The sequence below is a fragment of the Stegostoma tigrinum genome, chromosome 31 (assembly GCF_030684315.1).
Source record: "Stegostoma tigrinum isolate sSteTig4 chromosome 31, sSteTig4.hap1, whole genome shotgun sequence".
NCBI lineage: Eukaryota > Metazoa > Chordata > Chondrichthyes > Orectolobiformes > Stegostomatidae > Stegostoma > Stegostoma tigrinum.
In genome coordinates this window covers 30,210,662-30,231,514 of record NC_081384.1, presented here as the reverse complement: position 1 = coordinate 30,231,514, position 20,853 = coordinate 30,210,662, and the positions used below count along the sequence as shown (strand labels likewise).

The following is a 20,853-nucleotide window of genomic DNA, read 5'->3' as shown; positions in this document are numbered from 1 at the left end:
GAAGTTTGGAATTAAATAAACTTTCTGTGATGAATTGATTCAGCAACCAAGCAGTTCTGCAGATCTCCAAAGATCTACCTACAAACAGAGACAGCAAAAACTGCAGATGCTGGAGTCAGAGATAACTCAGTGTAGAGCTGGAGGAACACAGCAGGCCAGGCAGCATCAGAGGAGCAGGAAAGTTGGCATTTTGGGTTGGGACCCTTCTTTAGAAAAAATGTGTTGTGTTCCTCATGCTCCACACTGTGTTATCCCTACCTACAAACATATGTCTTGGGAGCAGGAATAGGCCACTCAATATTTGATCTGCTTTGCCATTTGATAAGGTCATGGCTAATTTGATTATGACCTCTCCTTTACATTTCCATCTACCCCCATACCATCTTACTATCTCATCAAACAAAAATGCTTAACTCCAATTTAGAAATATTCAATGGCTCTGTCTCCAATGTTTATCTGGGGAAGAGAATTCCACAGACCATCAACCACCAGGTGAAAACTAAAGCACTTATTTCCATTTTAAATGAAGGACCCTTATTTTTTAAGCCGTAGGTAATTGCTCCAGCAGTCCAAATCACAGATTAGTGCATAAAATAGATGACCTGTCATTCGGAGATTGGTGTCTTTCCACACATCTTAAAATAATTCTACAAGATGTACCCTTATAGGGAGGGTTGGTTAGACTGCAGAGGCATTCCAATTATCTCAGTCCACACTAGACGATTATGGCAACATAAGCCTAAGCATTCTGGACTTGGGGAACTGCAATGTGCTCCTATGTGGAACTATGTATTGGATGAATAGAAACTCTCAAAAGAATTTATTATGATGAAGCACTTCTGTGCATGCCAGAAATCCAACTGAGGAAACCAAACTGAAGTGTGACACTACTAAATTATTTGACAACAATGTATTTCCAAATTATTAATCCATAAGTAACAACACCTCATATGCATGAAATGACAAGAAAGTCTGATGCAGATTTTAATATCTACACATTTCGACTTGAGCTTGATGTCTTTTTAAACCATATTCTTCTTCCACTGCTTGGAATAATATCTTAAATTTGTTGCTTCTCTCATTTTTCTTTCTTCATTTCAATATTATTCATTCCTTCCTCTTTCTCTCCAGTGTCTATGTTTGAACTATTCCAATGTAATCTATTTTTCCACCATTGCTATTTGACTGTCTTTCATTCCATGTTCCAGCCCATCTCCTAGCTCTGGACTTGCAATACTCGCATCTGGTTTTCTCTGTTTCATGGTTCTAGCAGTGCATTAAACTTGCAGGTGAATTTGTGCCCATTTATTTGAAACCATTACAAGTGCAATGATCTAAAGGCAAACACATAACTTCTCGGCTCAGTACTGAATCCTTTGAGCCCTTAGTGAATCCTTCGATTTATGACATATATACAGAGTAAACAGTCATAATGTAATCTTAGCCCTCAATTGAAGAATAGAAATGTAAGCATCTCAAACAATTGTGTTCCTTTTTTTCACCTTATTACAATGTGTTAATTTGTATAAAACACAAATACAAGAGGTTTCCTACTGGGAAAAAAATACTGCAGCCCAGAAAATATACCATGTCTTTGGCAGAAGCAATTTTGTCTGCATAACCTAGGCCAGTATTCTTTATCCATTTCTGTTTACCTTTGAGAAGGTGGTTGTGAGTTACCAGTGGAGAAGGGAAAGCCCCAAATAAAATGTTTAAAAGCCTTCATAAATTTATTCTACACAAAATAACGTGGGAATTGCAAAACACAGTTGGATAATTGGACGTGATGATGGGAACTGCAGATGCTGGAGAATCCAAGATAATAAAATGTGAAGCTGGATGAACACAGCAGGCCCAGCAGCATCTCAGGAGCACAAAAGCTGACGTTTCGGGCCTAGACCCTTCATCAGAGAGGGGGATGGGGTGAGGGTTCTGGAATAAATAGGGAGAGAAGGGGAGGCGGACCGAAGATGGAGAAAAAAGAAGATAGGTGGAGAGGAGAGTATAGGTGGGGAGGTTGGGAGGGGATAGGTCAGTCCAGGGAAGATGGACAGGTCAAGGAGGTGGGATGAGGTTAGTAGGTAGGAGATGGAGGTGCGGCTTAGGGGGGGGAGGAAGGGATGGGTGAGAGGAAGAACAGGTTAGGGAGGCAGAGACAGGTTGGACTGGTTTTGGGATGCAATGGGTGGAGGGGAAGAGCTGGGCTGGTTGTGTGGTGCAGCGGGGGGAGGGGACGAACTGGGCTGGTTTTGGGATGCGGTGGGGGAAGGGGAGATTTTGAAGCTGGTGAAGTCCACGTTGATACCAGTGGGCTGCAGGGTTCCCAAGCGGAATATGAGTTGCTGTTCCTGCAACCTTCGGGTGGCATCATTGTGGCACTGCAGGAGGCCCATGATGGACATGTTATCTAAAGAATGGGAGGGGGAGTGGAAATGGTTTGCGACCGGGAGGTGCAGTTGTTTATTGCGAACCGAGCGGAGGTGTTCTGCAATGCGGTCCGCAAGCCTCCGCTTGGTTTCCCCAATGTAGAGGAAGCCACACCGGGTACAGTGGATGCAGTATATCACATTGGCAGATGTGCAGGTGAACCTCTGCTTAATGTGGAATGTCATCTTGGGGCCTGGGATAGGGGTGAGGGAGGATGTGTAGGGGCAAGTGTAGCATTTCCTGCGGTTGCAGGGGGAGGTGCCGGGTGTGGTGGGGTTGGAGGGCAGTGTGTAGCGAACAAGGGAGTCACGGAGAGAGTGGTCTCTCCGGAAAGCAGACAGGGGTGGGGATGGAAAAATGTCTTGGGTGGTGGGGTCGGATTGTAGATGGCGGAAGTTCCACCATCTACAATCCGACACCACCACCCAAGACATTTTCCCATCCCCACCCCTGTCTGCTTTCCGGAGAGACCACTCTCTCCGTGACTCCCTTGTTCGCTCCACACTGCCCTCCAACCCCACCATACCCGGCACCTCCCCCTGCAACCGCAGGAAATGCTACACTTGCCCCTACACATCCTCCCTCACCCCTATCCCAGGCCCCAAGATGACATTCCACATTAAGCAGAGGTTCACCTGCACATCTGCCAATGTGATATACTGCATCCACTGTACCCGGTGTGGCTTCCTCTACATTGGGGAAACCAAGCGGAGGCTTGCGGACCGCATTGCAGAACACCTCCGCTCGGTTCGCAATAACTGCACCTCCCGGTCGCATACCATTTCCACTCCCCCTCCCATTCTTTAGATGACATGTCCATCATGGGCCTCCTGCAGTGCCACAATGATGCCACCCGAAGGTTGCAGGAACAGCAACTCATATTCCGCTTGGGAGCCCTGCAGCCCAATGGTATCAATATGGACTTCACCAGCTTCAAAATGTCCCCTTCCCCCACCGCATCCCAAAACCAGCCCAGTTCGCCCCCTCCCCCCACTGCACGACACAACCAACCCAGCTCTTCCCCTCCACACACTGCATCCCAAAACCAGTCCAAACTGTCTCTGCCTCCCTAACCTGTTCTTCCTCTCACCCATCCTTTCTTCCCACCCCAAGCCGCACCTCCACCTCCTACCTACTAACCTCATCCCACTTCCTTGACCTGCCCATCTTCCCTGGACTGACCTATCCCCTCCCTACTTCCCCACCTATACTCTCCTCTCCACCTATCTTCTTTTCTCTCCATCTTCGGTCCGCCTCCCCTTCTCTCCCTATTTATTCCAGAACCCTCACCCCATCCCCCTCTCTGATGAAGGGTCTAGGCCCGAAACGTCAGCTTTTGTGCTCCTGAGATGCTGCTGGGCCTGCTGTGTTCATCCAGCCTCACATTTTATTATCTTGCATAATTGGACGTAATTAGTTACTGGTAATCATCTCCATTGTCCTTGGCACATGCCTTATTTTCAAATCTGTCATTTCCTCATCATTGATCATCACCTAGCAACAACAAAAGCACTCTATTTTTATATAGTGCTTTTCAAATAACGAAAAGTTCCTCGTGCAGGAATGCTATTAAGGAAAAGAATGACAGAGTGCCTCTTATGAAGGTATTAGGTCAAAAAGCTAGCTTTTAAGCAGACTAAAGTGAGGTAGAGTGGCAACAAGGTGTAGGGAGAAATTCCAGAATTTGAGACTGAGACATCTATAGGTACAGTGATCAAAGGTGGGCAGCTGGGTGATTGGTGGTTCAGTGGGAAAAGGACCAAAGAAACAGCTGCTGACACACCCAGGGCAGAAATATGAACACAGTCATTCCAGGGAGGGCATGAGGAGGCACTGGAGAGAAGCTAGAAGAAGATGTGAGTTTGGAACCAGGATAGGGGGGTTGTCATTAAGGGAAACACAGCCAGGTTAGTGGAAGGGAGACACTCGGCATTGGCAGCTCATGGATTATGTGAATTTTAGTACCAATGAGGTCTATCAGCTCCTTGCATTTGGTATTGGAGATGAGGAAGGAAGGGAGGTGAGCTTGAGACGATTTTCTGCAGCAGGGTAAGAACTCCTATGGTTTCCTATGCATTCCACCATGTTCTAGGAATGATACGTGGTTTTGGCAGCTGAGAGCAGGAGCTAATAGTGTTTTATCTGGACCATCCAGAGGTCTGAGGATAACTCAGTTTAATCAGTTGTCTCCTGTATTCTTTTTAAGTCTGTGCTCCTTGGAAGGTGAAGGCAGTACAGGGAGGAAGGTGAGAGAATTATGGTTTTCTTGAGGACAGGGTCATTGAAGATGGAGGTGAAGGTGTTGAATAGATCAATAGCTGTAGAGCTGTTGTGGTGAATGGAGGAAACGGGATAGACACTTGGAATTTTGAAAGTGCAGTTGTAGGTAAATTGAGGATAGTCTTTTTTCCGGGGATAGGTACAGAAGGAGGTAGGATTGAGACACAAAAAGGGATCTGGGTGTTGAGTGTTATAGAAAATGGTCAGAGATGCCTTTATCTGTAAGTGAAACAATGGAACTAGCAAGACAATATCAAGTGACAAGTTCAAGGTATGCCCACGATTATTGCAAATGGTGTTTTCATGGAGTCACAGATTTAGGGAAGGTTTGAACGTATAATTTGAAGATAAGTACAATCAACTAAAACATATTCATTATTTGAGCACATATAAAGAGGATTTATTGACTCTGGAATGGTGAGTAGGATGAGGAGTTGTCCACTTGCTCAAAAACAGAAGTTGCTGGAAAAGCTCAGCAGGTCTGGAAGCATCTGTGAAGAAAAGAATCAGTTAATGTTTCGGGTCCAGTGACCCTTCCTCATAACTGATGGCAGCTGGGAAAACAACGGTTTATATGCAGAAAATAGGGAGGAGGATAAGGTAAGGACTAAATGATAGGAAAAGGATAGAGCCTGAAGATAGAAAAGAGCAGTTGGACAGACAATGGAGTTGATAATGATCTGGCTAGGAAGATGAATAGCTGTTAATGTGGACTCTTAGTGACTGACAATAGGTAGTGTATAACGGCAGGCTATATGGTAACAAGGCCTGGTGTGTGGGGTAGGGGGCTAGGTAATGGGAAAGTTTATGCCCCAAAATTATTGAACTCGATATTGAGTCTGGAGGGCTGCAGGATCCCCAAGTGGAAAATGAGGTGTTGCTCTCCCAGCTTGCTATGAGCTTCGCTGGAATACTGCAGCAAGCCAGAAACAGAGATGTTGGCCAGGAAGCAAGGTGATGCATTAAAGTGACAGGCAACAGGTAGTTCAGGGTCTTTTTTGTGAGCAGAATGTAGATGTTCTGTGAAGCGGTCATCCAGTTGATGCTACATTTCCCCAATGTAGAGGAGGCCACATTGTGAGCAACGAACGCAGTAAAGCAGATTCTGGGAAGTACAGGTAAAGTGTTGCTTCATCTGAAAGGTATGTTTGGGCGCTTGGATACTGAGGAGGGAGGAGGCAAATGGGCAGGTGTTGCACCTTTGTTATTTGAAGGGGAATCTGCCATGGGGCTGTGGGGGCTGTTGGGAATGAAGGAAGAATGGATTGGTGTGTCCTGGAGGGAATGGACCCTACGGGTGGCAGACAAGGGAGGGGAGGGGACTATGTGTCTGGTGGTGACATCTCACTGGAGGTGATGGAAATGGTGTCTGGTGATCTTCTGGATGTGGATGCTGGTGGGATGGTAGGTAAGGTCAAGGGAAACCCATCGCTGTGTGGGAGGGAAGAGAGGGGAAGAGGGTGGTAGTACAGGAGATGGGTCAGACCCGATTGAGGGCCCTGTTGACAATGGTGCTGGGGAATCCTCGGCTGAGGACATATTGGGGGCTCCTTTGTCGATGTTGGCCTCATCTGAACATATGCAACTGAGACGGAGGAACTGAGAGAATAGGATGGAGTCTTTACAGGAAGCTCAGTGTGAAGATGTATAGTCCAGGCCTCTGTGGGAGTCAGTGGGTTATGGTGGATATTAGTGGCCAGTCTATCCTCAGAAATGGAAACAGAGATGTCGAGGAAGGGCAGGGAGGAGTCGGAGATAGACCAGGTGAAAGTGAGGGCAGGGTGGAAATTCAAAATTTTCCAATTTCAGACAAGAGAGGGAAACAGCACCGATGATGTCATCGATATATCAGAGTAAGAGTTGTGGGTGGGGACTGGAATAGGACTAGAACAAGGAATGTCCCGTGTACCCCATGAAGAGCCAGGCATAACTAGGGCCCATATGAGTACCCATGGCCACTCTCTGACCTGAAGAAAATGAGAAGAGTTCAAAGAGAATTTGTTGAGGGTGAGGACGAGCTCGGCCAATCGGAGGAGGGTGGTGGTGGGTGGGGACAGTTCAGGTCTTTGCTTCAGGAGGAAATGGAGAGCCCTAAGACCCTCCTGGTGGGGAAAGGATGTGTCAAGGGATTGCACGTCAATGGCAAAGAGGAGGTGGCTGGAACCTGCAAAGTGGAAATTCTGATACTGGTGTAAACCATCAGAGGAATCGTGGAAGTATGTGGGCAGTGATTGGACCAGGGAAAAGAAGACTGAGTCAATGTAGGAAGAGATGAGTTCTGTGGGGAAGAAGGAGGCTGAAACAATGGGATTGCTCGGACAGCCCTGTTGGAGATTTTTAGAAGGAAGTAGAAGTGAGCTGTGTGGATCTGGGGGATTATCAGCTTGGAGGCAGTTTGGGAGGTCACCAAATGAAATGAAGTCAGTTACTGCAGTAGATACAATGACCTGATGTATCATGGTGGGGTCATGGTCCTGGAAGATAGGAGGAGGTATCTGAGAGCTGGCGCTCAACTTCTGCAATATGGTAGTCAGTACGCCAGGCTACAACAGCACCATCCTTATCTCCTGCTAAGGCTCAGTGAGGTGCCACCGCCAGACATGTAACCTCCTCCCCTCAGAGATAGCAAGAACTACCAACGCTGGAGTCAGAGATAACACAGTGTGGAGCTGGAAGAATGCAGCAGGCCAGGCAATATCAGAGGAGCAGGAAAGTTGACGTTTCAGGTTGGGACCCTTCTTCAGAAATGGACTTTCTTGGCATCGGCAGAAGTGACTAGGTCGGTGGCGTCAGTGGGAGAGGCAATGTTGACCATATGGTTCATGGCAGCAGGCACACTGGGGGAGAGGTCCTGGGTAGGTTTGAGGACTTGGTGTTGGAAGAGGCCTGTGTTTGGTGGTAAGACAGGCAAGTTTAGAGTACTTATAGTTTATCATGTCATATACGGTGGAGTAAAACCATTGGTTGAGATTGTGGATCATGCACAGAATGAAAAGCAGAAGAAATCCTTTGCAGGTCTGTGAGAGGGAGGCCCTGAGCTGTGGTTGGGTTAATTGTATTTATTTTGTTTTACCATTTCAGGGTTTCCTGATGTAATTGTTAGACCCTAATCACTTTCTGAACTGCCATCATGTTGTCATATAGGAACACATAGCAGCTAATTTTTACACAGTAAGCTCCCACAAACAGCAACGACAAAAAAATGATCAGATCAACAGATTTTTAACTATTCACCAGGACAATGAGTGACCAGATTCTCCTCAAACCGTGCAGTCGGATATTTTACACCCACTTGAGAGGAAAGACAGTCCGCAGTTTAATAGCTCATCAGACACGTAACATTTCTGTCAGTATACTCTTTCCTCAGCACCAGCCTGTGATGCAATCTTTGTGGTGTAGCATCTATTTTCACTTGGAATGGTGCCCATTTCTGAAAAATAAAAACCCTCTCCCACATCTCCATTTTGTTCCCACACATTGTCCTCATCAATCCTATCTCTTCTGACGTGCCAAGACAACAATACAGAAATCACTGATATCTGATTTTCTTGCTCTAAAAAGGCCTCCAGATCTTTGATGACTCAGTCATTTTTTCAGTTCCTCTTAATGCCCGAGATTTTGAGCGCAAGTCGTTTAGTTCATTGACAGTTCTGAAAGTTCAGTTGAACTTCTGCTAATCAAAACTTTCACTTTCTGAACAAGGTGAAGAATCATAGAGTCATAAAGTCATATAGCACAGAAACAGACCCTTCGGTCCAACCAGCCCGTATTGACCATGGTCCTAAACTAAACCAGACCTACCTGCCTGTGCTTAGCCCATGTCCCACCAAACCTTGATAATAAAATGTGAGGCTGGATGAACACAGCAGGCCAAGCAGCATCTCAGGAGCACAAAAGCTGACGTTTCGGGCCTAGACCCTTCATCAGAGAGGGGGATGGGGGGAGGGAACTGGAAGAAATAGGGAGAGAGGGGGAGGCGGACCGAAGATGGAGAGTAAAGAAGATAGGTGGAGAGGGTGTAGGTGGGGAGGTAGGGAGGGGATAGGTCAGTCCAGGGAAGACGGACAGGTCAAGGAGGTGGGATGAGGTCAGTAGGTAGCTGGGGGTGCGGCTTGGGGTGGGAGGAAGGGATGGGTGAGAGGAAGAACCGGTTAGGGAGGCAGAGACAGGTTGGACTGGTTTTGGGATGCAGTGGGTGGGGGGGAAGAGCTGGGCTGGTTGTGTGGTGCAGTGGGGGGAGGGGATGAACTGGGCTGGTTTAGGGATGCAGTGGGGGAAGGGGAGATTTTGAAACTGGTGAAGTCCACATTGATACCATATGGCTGCAGGGTTTCCAGGCGGAATATGAGTTGCTGTTCCTGCAACCTTCGGGTGGCATCATTGTGGCAGTGCAGGAGGCCCATGATGGACATGTCATCAAGAGAATGGGAGGGGGAGTGGAAATGGTTTGCGACTGGGAGGTGCAGTTGTTTGTTGCGAACTGAGCGGAGGTGTTCTGCAAAGCGGTCCCCAAGCCTCCGCTTGGTTTCCCCAATGTAGAGAAAGCCGCACCGGGTACAGTGGATGCAGTATACCACATTGGCAGATGTGCAGGTGAACCTCTGCTTAATGTGGAATGTCATCTTGGGGCCTGGGATGGGGGTGAGGGAGGAGGTGTGGGGACAAGTGTAGCATTTCCTGCGGTTGCAGGGGAAGGTGCCGGGTGTGGTGGGGTTGGAGGGCAGTGTGGAGCGAACAAGGGAGTCACGGAGAGAGTGGTCTCTCCGGAAAGCAGACAGGGGTGGGGATGGAAAAATGTCTTGGGTGGTGGGGTCGGATTGTAAATGGCGGAAGTGTCGGAGGATAATGCGTTGTATCCGGAGGTTGGTAGGGTGGTGTGTGAGAACGAGGCGGATCCTCTTGGGGCGGTTGTGGCGGGGGCGGGGTGTGAGGGATGTGTCGCGGGAAATGCGGGAGACGCGGTCAAGGGCGTTCTCAATCACCGTGGGGGGGAAGTTGCGGTCCTTAAAGAACTTGGACATCTGGGATGTGCGGGAGTGGAATGTCTTATCGTGGGAGCAGATGCGGTGGAGGCGGAGGAATTGGGAATAGGGGATGGAATTTTTGCAGGAGGGTGGGTGGGAGGAGGTGTATTCTAGGTAGCTGTGGGAGTCGGTGGGCTTGAAATGGACATCAGTTACAAGCTGGTTGCCTGAGATGGAGACTGAGAGGTCCAGGAAGGTGAGGGATGTGCTGGAGATGGCCCAGGTGAACTGAAGGTTGGGGTGGAAGGTGTTGGTGAAGTGGATGAACTGTTCGAGCTCCTCTGGGGAGCAAGAGGCGGCGCCGATACAGTCATCAATGTACCGGAGGAAGAGGTGGGGTTTGGGGCCTGTGTAGGTGCGGAAGATGGACTGTTCCACGTAACCTACAAAGAGGCAGGCATAGCTGGGGCCCATGCGGGTGCCCATGGCCACCCCCTTAGTCTGTAGGAAGTGGGAGGAGTCAAAAGAGAAGTTGTTGAGTGTGAGGACGAGTTCCGCTAGGCGGATGAGAGTGTCGGTGGAGGGGGCCTGGTCGGGCCTGCGGGACAGGAAGAAGCGGAGGGCCTTGAGGCCATCTCCATGCGGAATGCAGGTGTACAGGGACTGGACGTCCATGGTGAATATGAGGTGTTGGGGGCCAGGGAATTGGAAGTCCTGGAGGAGGTGGAGGGCGTGGGTGGTGTCACGGACATAGGTGGGGAGTTCCTGGACCAAAGGGGAGAAAATGGAGTCCAGATAGGTGGAGATGAGTTCGGTGGGGCAGGAGCAGGCTGAGACGATGGGTCGACCAGGGCAGGCAGGTTTGTGGATTTTGGGAAGGAGATAGAAACGGGCCGTGCGGGGTTGGGGAACAATGAGGTTGGAGGCTGTGGGTGGGAGGTCCCCTGAGGTGATGAGGTCATGAATGGTGTTGGAGATGATGGTTTGATGCTCGGGTGTGGGGTCATGATCGAGGAGGCGGTAGGAGGTGGTGTCGGAGAGTTGGCGTCTGGCCTCGGCGATGCAGAGGTCAGTACGCCATACTACCACTGCGCCACCCTTGTCTGCGGGTTTGATGGTGAGGTTGGGGTTGGAGCGGAGGGAGCGGAGGGCTGCCCGTTCTGCGGGGGAGAGGTTGGAGTGGGTGAGAGGGGTGGAGAGGTTGAGGCGGTTAATGTCTCGACGGCAGTTGGAGATGAAGAGGTCGAGGGAGGGTAGGAGGCCTGGGGGTGGTGTCCAGGAGGAGGACTTGTGTTGGAAGCGGGTGAAGGGGTCAGTGGAAGGAGGGTTGGGTTCCCGGTTGAAGAAGTAGGCATGCAGGCGAAGACGGCGGAAAAAAAACTCCGACCTCTTCATCTCCAACTGCCGTCGAGACGACCTCTTCATCTCCAACTGCCGTCGAGAACCGGGAACGGTTGGACATAGAGCAATTTTTCCGCCGTCTTCGCCTCCATGCCTACTTCTTCAACCGGGAACCCAACCCTCCTTCCACTGACCCCTTCACCCGCTTCCAACACAAGTCCTCCTCCTGGACACCACCCCCAGGCCTCCTACCCTCCCTCGACCTCTTCATCTCCAACTGCCGTCGAGACATTAACCGCCTCAACCTCTCCACCCCTCTCACCCACTCCAACCTCTCCCCCGCAGAACGGGCAGCCCTCCGCTCCCTCCGCTCCAACCCCAACCTCACCATCAAACCCGCAGACAAGGGTGGCGCAGTGGTAGTATGGCGTACTGACCTCTACATCGCCGAGGCCAGACGCCAACTCTCCGACACCACCTCCTACCGCCTCCTCGATCATGACCCCACACCCGAGCACCAAACCATCATCTCCAACACCATTCATGACCTCATCACCTCAGGGGACCTCCCACCCACAGCCTCCAACCTCATTGTTCCCCAACCCCGCACGGCCCGTTTCTATCTCCTTCCCAAAATCCACAAACCTGCCTGCCCCGGTCGACCCATCGTCTCAGCCTGCTCCTGCCCCACCGAACTCATCTCCACCTATCTGGACTCCATTTTCTCCCCTTTGTTCCAGGAACTCCCCACCTATGTCCGTGACACCACCCACGCCCTCCACCTCCTCCAGGACTTCCAATTCCCTGGCCCCCAACACCTCATATTCACCATGGACGTCCAGTCCCTGTACACCTGCATTCCGCATGGAGATGGCCTCAAGGCCCTCCGCTTCTTCCTGTCCCGCAGGCCCGACCAGGCCCCCTCCACCGACACTCTCATCCGCCTAGCGGAACTCGTCCTCACACTCAACAACTTCTCTTTTGACTCCTCCCACTTCCTACAGACTAAGGGGGTGGCCATGGGCACCCGCATGGGCCCCAGCTATGCCTGCCTCTTTGTAGGTTACGTGGAACAGTCCATCTTCCGCACCTACACAGGCCCCAAACCCCACCTCTTCCTCCGGTACATTGATGACTGTATCGGCGCCGCCTCTTGCTCCCCAGAGGAGCTCGAACAGTTCATCCACTTCACCAACACCTTCCACCCCAACCTTCAGTTCACCTGGGCCATCTCCAGCACATCCCTCACCTTCCTGGACCTCTCAGTCTCCATCTCAGGCAACCAGCTTGTAACTGATGTCCATTTCAAGCCCACCGACTCCCACAGCTACCTAGAATACACCTCCTCCCACCCACCCTCCTGCAAAAATTCCATCCCCTATTCCCAATTCCTCCGCCTCCGCCGCATCTGCTCCCACGATAAGACATTCCACTCCCGCACATCCCAGATGTCCAAGTTCTTTAAGGACCGCAACTTCCCCCCCACGGTGATTGAGAACGCCCTTGACCGCGTCTCCCGCATTTCCCGCGACACATCCCTCACACCCCGCCCCCGCCACAACCGCCCCAAGAGGATCCCCCTCGTTCTCACACACCAGCCTACCAACCTCCGGATACAACGCATTATCCTCCGACACTTCCGCCATTTACAATCCGACCCCACCACCCAAGACATTTTTCCATCCCCACCCCTGTCTGCTTTCCGGAGAGACCACTCTCTCCGTGACTCCCTTGTTCGCTCCACACTGCCCTCCAACCCCACCACACCCGGCACCTTCCCCTGCAACCGCAGGAAATGCTACACTTGTCCCCACACCTCCTCCCTCACCCCCATCCCAGGCCCCAAGATGACATTCCACATTAAGCAGAGGTTCACCTGCACATCTGCCAATGTGGTATACTGCATCCACTGTACCCGGTGCGGCTTTCTCTACATTGGGGAAACCAAGCGGAGGCTTGGGGACCGCTTTGCAGAACACCTCCGCTCAGTTCGCAACAAACAACTGCACCTCCCAGTCGCAAACCATTTCCACTCCCCCTCCCATTCTCTTGATGACATGTCCATCATGGGCCTCCTGCACTGCCACAATGATGCCACCCGAAGGTTGCAGGAACAGCAACTCATATTCCGCCTGGGAACCCTGCAGCCATATGGTATCAATGTGGACTTCACCAGTTTCAAAATCTCCCCTTCCCCCACTGCATCCCTAAACCAGCCCAGTTCTTCCCCTCCCCCCACTGCACCACACAACCAGCCCAGCTCTTCCCCCCCACCCACTGCATCCCAAAACCAGTCCAACCTGTCTCTGCCTCCCTAACCGGTTCTTCCTCTCACCCATCCCTTCCTCCCACCCCAAGCCGCACCCCCAGCTACCTACTAACCTCACCCCACCTCCTTGACCTGTCCGTCTTCCCTGGACTGACCTATCCCCTCCCTACCTCCCCACCTACACCCTCTCCACCTATCTTCTTTACTCTCCATCTTCGGTCCGCCTCCCCCTCTCTCCCTATTTATTCCAGTTCCCTCCCCCCATCCCCCTCTCTGATGAAGGGTCTAGGCCCGAAACGTCAGCTTTTGTGCTCCTGAGATGCTGCTTGGCCTGCTGTGTTCATCCAGCCTCACATTTTATTATCTTGGAATCTCCAGCATCTGCAGTTCCCATTATCTCTCTCCCACCAAACCTTTCCTGTTCATGTGCTTATCTAAGTGTCTTTTAAACATTGTAACTGTGCCAGAAGCCACCAGCTTTCTCTGGCAGGTCACCCCGCACACAAAACACTCTCTGTGTAAAAAAGTTTCCCCTCATATCCTTTTTAAATGTTTCTCTTCTCCCCTTAAAAAATGCCTCCTAATTTATAAGGTCGCCCCCTCAACCTCCTACACTCCAATGGAAAAAATCCCAGTCTTTCCAGTCTATTTTTATATCTTAAACCTTCCATTGCCAGAAACATCCTGACAAGTCTTTTCCGGAACCCCCCCAAGTATAATACAATATCCTTCCCAGAACTGGAGACAGTATTGCAAAAGAGGACTCACCAATGTCATGTACAACCTCAACATGACATCCCAATTCCTATACTCAATGGTCTGAGCAATGAAGGCAAGCATGCTAAATGCCTTCTTAACCATCCTGTTTAACTGCGATGCAAATTGCAAAGAATTATATACTTGAACCCCCAGGTCTCTCAATTCTACCACTCTAACCAAGGCCCTAGCATTAATTGTACAAGTCCTGACATTGTTTGTGTTACCAAAATGAAATACCTCACATTTATCTAAATTAAACTCTATCTGTCATTCCTCAGCCCATTGACCCAATTGATCAATTTTTTTTGTAATCTTAAATAACGTTATTTACTGCCAACTGTACCACCAAATTTGGTGTCATCTGAAAACTAACCCTAACCAGGCCTCCAATATTCTCATTCAAATAATTTATATAAGTAACAAACCAAAGTGAAACCAATGCTGATCCCTATGGAACACTGCTGGTCGCTAGCCTCCAGTCCAAAAAAACGCCCTCCACTACTACCCTCTGTCTCCTACTATTAAGCTGATTTGGTATCCAGTTAGCAAGCTCACCCTCAACCCCATGTGACCTAACTTTACTAATTACTCTACCCTGTGGAACCTTGTCAAAGGCTTTACTAAAGTCCAAGTAAACAACATCTACTGCACTGGTCTCATCAATTTTTTTGGTTAGTCCATTAAAAAGCTCAATCAAGTTTGTGAGACGCGATTTCCTTCACACAAAACCATGCTGACGTTACCTAAACAATCCTTGCCTCTCCGAATGCCTGTAAATCCCATCCTTCAGAGCCATCTCCACGAACAAGCCTACCACTGATATGGTAGTGACGTTGTGGTGATGCTACTGCATAGCCGCCCGCTCACTGTATAATTTGATGTCCGGTTGCAATTTCATTTTATAAAAATCATTTTTTAAACAAAGCTGTGGCAGGCTGGGATTTATCCTTACTTGCCATCAAAAAGTGATAAGTGAATCTTCTTCTGTTTGAAGTAACTGGGTGGCGTTCTGGGCAACTTCGGAGGTCATTTAAGAGTTAATTACGTTGATGTGGAACTGGAGTCACATAGAAGTCATACTAGGTAGCATCAACAGCGGGTTTGACTTTCCTGACACACAGTCTGGGTTTTACAACACTCTGGCGGCTCCACGGTCACTTTTACTCAGAGCAGGTTCTGATTTTGAGACTTTCCTCCATCATCGATTATTGGATTTGAACCATCCCTGGACTTTTAGCCCAAATGTCTGATCACAAGTGTAGTGCCATAAACTCATGAGATGACAATAACCAGTAAAGTGCATGGTTTCACCAGCCCTGTCTCCACCTAATTCCCACTTCTCTAGCCCATGTATGTGTAATATCCACTGGTTCTGCTTTTCTGTTTTCAAATGATTTCGTGACTCCCAACTCTACCATCAGTGACTGATCATTACTGTACAAGATAGCAATGGATGAGAATGGTCAAATGGTACATCTCAATCCATTCATCCAGAAACAGTTGAAAGATCCCTTATTAATCTCTCTGTGGGTAATTGTGCGGGATAAAATGTGTGATCATGAATTAGCAAATTGTTTTCTGTTTTTCGTCAAATTTGTCACATCTTAGATGTCAATATGAAAGAGTCTGCTGCTTCCTCCTCATCTATTATGATGCATCACTCAAAATTTAAATTATCTCCTTAGTTTGAAAAGTTATTTGCTGACATCTTTTACTTGTTTAAATTGGTGGCATATTTAATTCTTGAGATTTAATTTGTAGCATTTGCCTTTTCTTTAACTTGTGTCTGCACAGCAACAAAATACAGTTTTGATCCTTTTTTCCCCACTTAAGAAGTCCAAGTTGTTCCATTTAGCAACAAAACTTATTCTCCCTAGAATTTTATCCGAAAATGACTTCATAGAGCTGTTGGTCCTCCTGCTAAACTGTTAATCCAGTGGCCCAGATAATGTTCTGGGGACCTGGGTCAACACACATTATGGTAGATGATGGAATTTGAATTCACTAAAACTCTGGAATTAAGAGTCCAAAGCTGACCACAAAACCATTGTCAATTGTAAGGAAAAGGCCTTCTGGTTCACTAATGTCCTTCAGGGAAGGAAATTTATTGTCCTTACCTGGTCTGGTTTACTTGTGGCTCCAGACCCACAACAATATCATTGATTCTTAGCTACTGCCCCCTGGGCAATTAGGGATTGGCAATAAATGTTGGCCTAGCTAGTGACACCCACATCCAAGGAATGGATTAAAATAAAACCTTTCTACCAGCGACTCCCATTAAAAAGTTGATGAAAAAGTTGACACTTCACCAAAGTATCTTGTCTGAATTATAGACTCCCAGTGATAGGTCCAGCGTTCTTGCCCCTGAGAAAATAGATTGCCGATCGATATTATGTAAATAGAACTTTTTTTTTCTGGACCGTAAGACTCTGACGTTATTTTCTCCCATTTTGCTCTTCTTGCCTCATTCATCGCCCATTGCCAGGAAAACAGGCAGCATTTTTTTTAGGAGGTCTGCATGTGTTTGAAGGATTCTCTTTTTTCCTTTTTTGCAAAAGCAACCACTTGCTAGTGAACAGTTCCTTATTCAGACATTCAACACACTGCTCACTCCTGCCTTGTTGAACATTGACCACAGGTATAAACTCAAGCTCTGTGTGCGGCACTTTGCTAAGTCTCCAACAATGAAAAGAATATCAATTGGTAAAGTGCAAAAGCTACAGGCAAGTACTTACTTTCCATCATCTGGCAAGTAGAACTCGACAGAAAATCCAAAATAGCTTCCTTCAGGTCCCGAATAAATGATTGGATTCTCTGCATCAAAATTGAATGCACGGAGGTGCAATAGTAGAAATAGAAAAACTGACAAAATTCCCATTAAGTATGAGGTATTCATTTTCCAGACCTTTGCATCCAAATCAAACAGTGCTAAAGCAAAACAGGAGTTAAGTAAGTATTTGATCATGAGTCACTCCTTCAGCTAGGAAGGGAAGTTACGTTTGTTGCTTCTTGAGGTTTTATGATCACTGTGGTTAAACATGATCCTTATGATAACATTTATCAGCACATGCAATGACTTGCACTCTGCAAAAGAAAAATGCATGTTCTGGGTTGTAAAGAAGAATAATTTCAGCCACTCTCTCTCTCAAAAACTCTTACAAATTGAATGAGCAGATGTATTGCATGCGAAAGGCAATAGGCAAGTAAGAAATGTGAAATACAATTAGACAGTCAGACATTGATCAAAACAATGACCTGGTGGGATTCCTGATACATTTACTCAGTAAGGAAATCAGATTCTATGTTGAAATGTTGCACCTCCTTTTATTCCTTATTGAATTTATGTCAAAGGTGAGGTAAATATCACTCCTCTCTGATCACTGCTGAGCGTTAGATTTGAATCTATGCTGTTTTAAACAGATTTAAGACTGAGACAGAAGACTAACCAAGGTTTGACATTATTGCGCATGCATCCAAAGAGATAATAATAATAATTGCTTAAGAGGTGAAAGATCAGATCACTGGACTGTAAAGAGAAAATTGTTAATCAATGCATTTCAAGATTAAAATGAATTCTTTTACATGTTATGGACACCAAGCCAAGGCAGCATTTGTTGTCTATCACTAGAACTGGCTTTCAGAAGGTAGTTGTGAACTGTTGTAATGTAGGTACACCCAAAGTGCTCTTAAGAGGGACAATCGGCATTTTGATCCACTGGCAGTGAACAAATGACGATATAGTTTCAAGTCAGGATGGGGTATAGTTTGGAAGATACTTAGAACATAGAACATAGAACATTACAACGCAGTACAGGCCCTTCGGCCCATGATGTTGTGCCAACCTATTATCCTACTCTAAGATCAAACTACCCTGCGTAACCTACATTTTACTATCATCCATGTGCCTAACCAAGAGTCTCTTTGATGTCCCGAATGTGTCTGACTCTACGACCACTGCCAGCAGCGCAGTCCACACACTCACCACTCGCTGTGTAAAGAACCTACCTCTGACATCTCCCCTATACCTTCCTCCAAACACCTTAAAATTATGCCCCTCATAATAGTCATTCCCGCCCCGGGAAAATGTCTCTGGCAGTCCACTCTATCTATGCGCTGCATCACCTTAGACACCTCTATCAAGTCCCCTCTCATCCTTCTTCGCCCCAGTGAGGAAAGTCCTAGCTCACTCAAACTTTCCTCATTACAGCTGCCCTCCATCCCAGGCAGAATCCTGGTAAATCACCTCTGCACCCTCTCTAAAGCTTCCACATCCTTCCCTTAATGAGGCAACCAGAACTGAACACAATATTCCAAGCATGGTCTAACCAGAGTTTTATAGAGCTGGAGCATAATCTCGGGACTCTTAACCTCAATTCCCCTGCCAATGAAAGCCAACATACCATATGCTTTATTTACAATCCTATCAACTTGAGTGGCAACTTTGAGGAATCTATGGATGTGGACTCCAAGATCTCTCTGTTGTTTCACATTGCTAAGAATCCTGCCATTAACCCTGTATTCTACATCCAAATTAGATCTTCAAAATGAATCACTTCACACTTTTCTGAGTTGGACTCCATCTGCCACTTTGCCCAACTCTATATCCTGTCAATGTCCCGTTGCAACCTACAACAGCCCTCCATGCTATCCACAACACCACCAACCTTCACATCATTGGCAAACTTACTAACCTACCCTTCCATTTCCTCATCCAAGTCATTTATAAAGATCACAAAGAGCAGAGGTCCCAGAATAGATCCCTGTGGAACACCACTGGTCACTGAGCTCCAGGATGAATACTTTCCGTCTACTACCACCCTCTGTCTTCTACTGGACAGCCAATTCTGTATCCAGACAGCCAGATCTCCCTAGATGCCATGCCTCCTTACATTCTGAATAAGCCTACCATGGGGAACCTGATCAAATGCCTTGTTAAAATCCATATACACCATGTGCACTGCTCTACCTTCATCAATGTGTTTTGTCATTCTCAAAGAATTCAATAAGGCTGGTGAGGCATGACCTCCCCCACATAAAGCCATGCTGATTATTTCTAATCAAACAGTGCTTTACCAAATAATCATTATACTATCTCTCAAAATCCTCCCCAATAATTTGCCCACAAGAAGTAAGTCTATAATTCTCAGGATTATCTCTATTCCCTTTCTTGAACAAGGGAATAACATTTACCACTCTCCAATCATCTGGTACTATTCCAGTGGACAGTGAGGACCCAAGGATCATTGCCAAAGTCATAGCAATCTCTTCCCTTGCTTCCTGTGGTAACATTGGGTCTGGACCAGGGGATTTATCTATCGCCATGCCTTCCAAAATTTCAAAACATCTTCCTTCCTAACATCAACCTCTTCGAGCATATCTGCCTATTACACACTGTCCTTACAGACAACAAGGTCCCTTTCACTGGTGAATACTGAAACAGAGTATTTGTTAAGGACCGCCCCTTTCTCCTCTGACTCCACGCACAAGTTCCCTCCACTATCCCTGATTGGCCGTACTCTCACTCTGGCCATCGTCTTGTTCCTCACATAAGTATAGAACGTCTTGGGATTTTCCTTAATCCTACCCACCAAGGCTTTTTCATACCCTTTTCTAGATCTCCTAGGTCGATTCTACAGTTCCTTCATGGCTACCTTGTAACCCTCTAGGGCCCTGTCTGATCCTTGCTTCCTCAACCTTAAGTAAGCTTCCTTCTTCCTCTTGATTAGATGTTCCAATGTCTTGTCATCCAAGGTTGCTTCTCCTTACCCTCCCTTCCTTGCCTCAGTGGGACAAACCTATCCAGCACTCATAACAAGTGCTCCCTAAACAGCCTCTATACTTCTGTTGTGCTCTTCCTCTGCAATGCATCCAAACTTCAGAGATTTGCTGTTTTGAGACTGCAGATTTGCACAGCTTTCTCACCAGCGTAGTGTGTTCCACGTCCTTACATAAGTGTACACAATTCAGTGAGAAATATTCTCTGGCACTATTCTTACTAACCTGATTACTGTATTCGGATTGGAGAGCAGGCAATTTATTGGGTGGCTTTGGTCAAACAAAGTGCTGTGCATTCCATTTTTTTTCCCTAGGCTGTAACTGGATTGTAGACACATTTTAATTTCCCTTACAGCATTGTAAAATACCATGCTGTAAAATTTAAATGGTACTGAATGCCCAATGGATGTTCATGTGCCTGACGTAGGTTGAGAAAAAAAATTCCTCAATAGTCTCATTGCTGGATCTATTGGAGTATTAACATAATGGAATCTAATAACTACTGTTAGGAATGCAGGTAGTAATGTTTCACCAATGGGAACAGACACTCTGCACTAACTGGATCATTAAAGTACTTGTATTCCCATATATCTGCTGCCCATGTTCTTCTAACAATAGAGGAAACAGGTTTGGAATCTGCTGTTGAATCGTAGAATCCCTACAGTATTGAAGGAGGCCATTCAGCTCATTGGATCCATACCAACCCTCCAAAAGTAGCCCATCCAGACCCACCCCTGTACCCTATTCCTGTCCCCTTGCATTTCCCATGGTTAATCCAACTAGCCTGCACATCCCTGGACACTATGCGCAATTTAACTTGGCCAATCCACATAACATGCACATCTTTGGATTACCATGATGAGACGTGCCGGTGTTGGCCTGGGGTGGACAAGATCAGAAATCACACGACACCAGGTTATAATCCAGCAGGTTTATTTTAAAACACAAGCTTCCAGAGCCTTAGTCCTTTGGACTGTGGATCCAGAGCATCCTGAGGAAACCCACACAGACACAAGGAGAAAGTGTAAACTCCACGCA

At 47.5% G+C, this 20,853-nt stretch overlaps 1 protein-coding gene across 1 annotated transcript in view; it reads right to left on the bottom strand.

The window, feature by feature from the left end:
- The window catches only part of LOC125466464 (integrin alpha-8-like), a 134,742-nt gene extending 119,906 nt beyond the window's left edge, over positions 1-14,836 (bottom strand). Inside the window, exon 1 of the mRNA XM_059638734.1 lies at positions 14,784-14,836. Within this exon, the coding sequence (XP_059494717.1) occupies positions 14,784-14,836 (53 nt within the window). The remainder of the gene's footprint in view (positions 1-14,783) is intronic.
- Between the last annotated feature and the right edge of the window lie 6,017 nt (positions 14,837-20,853).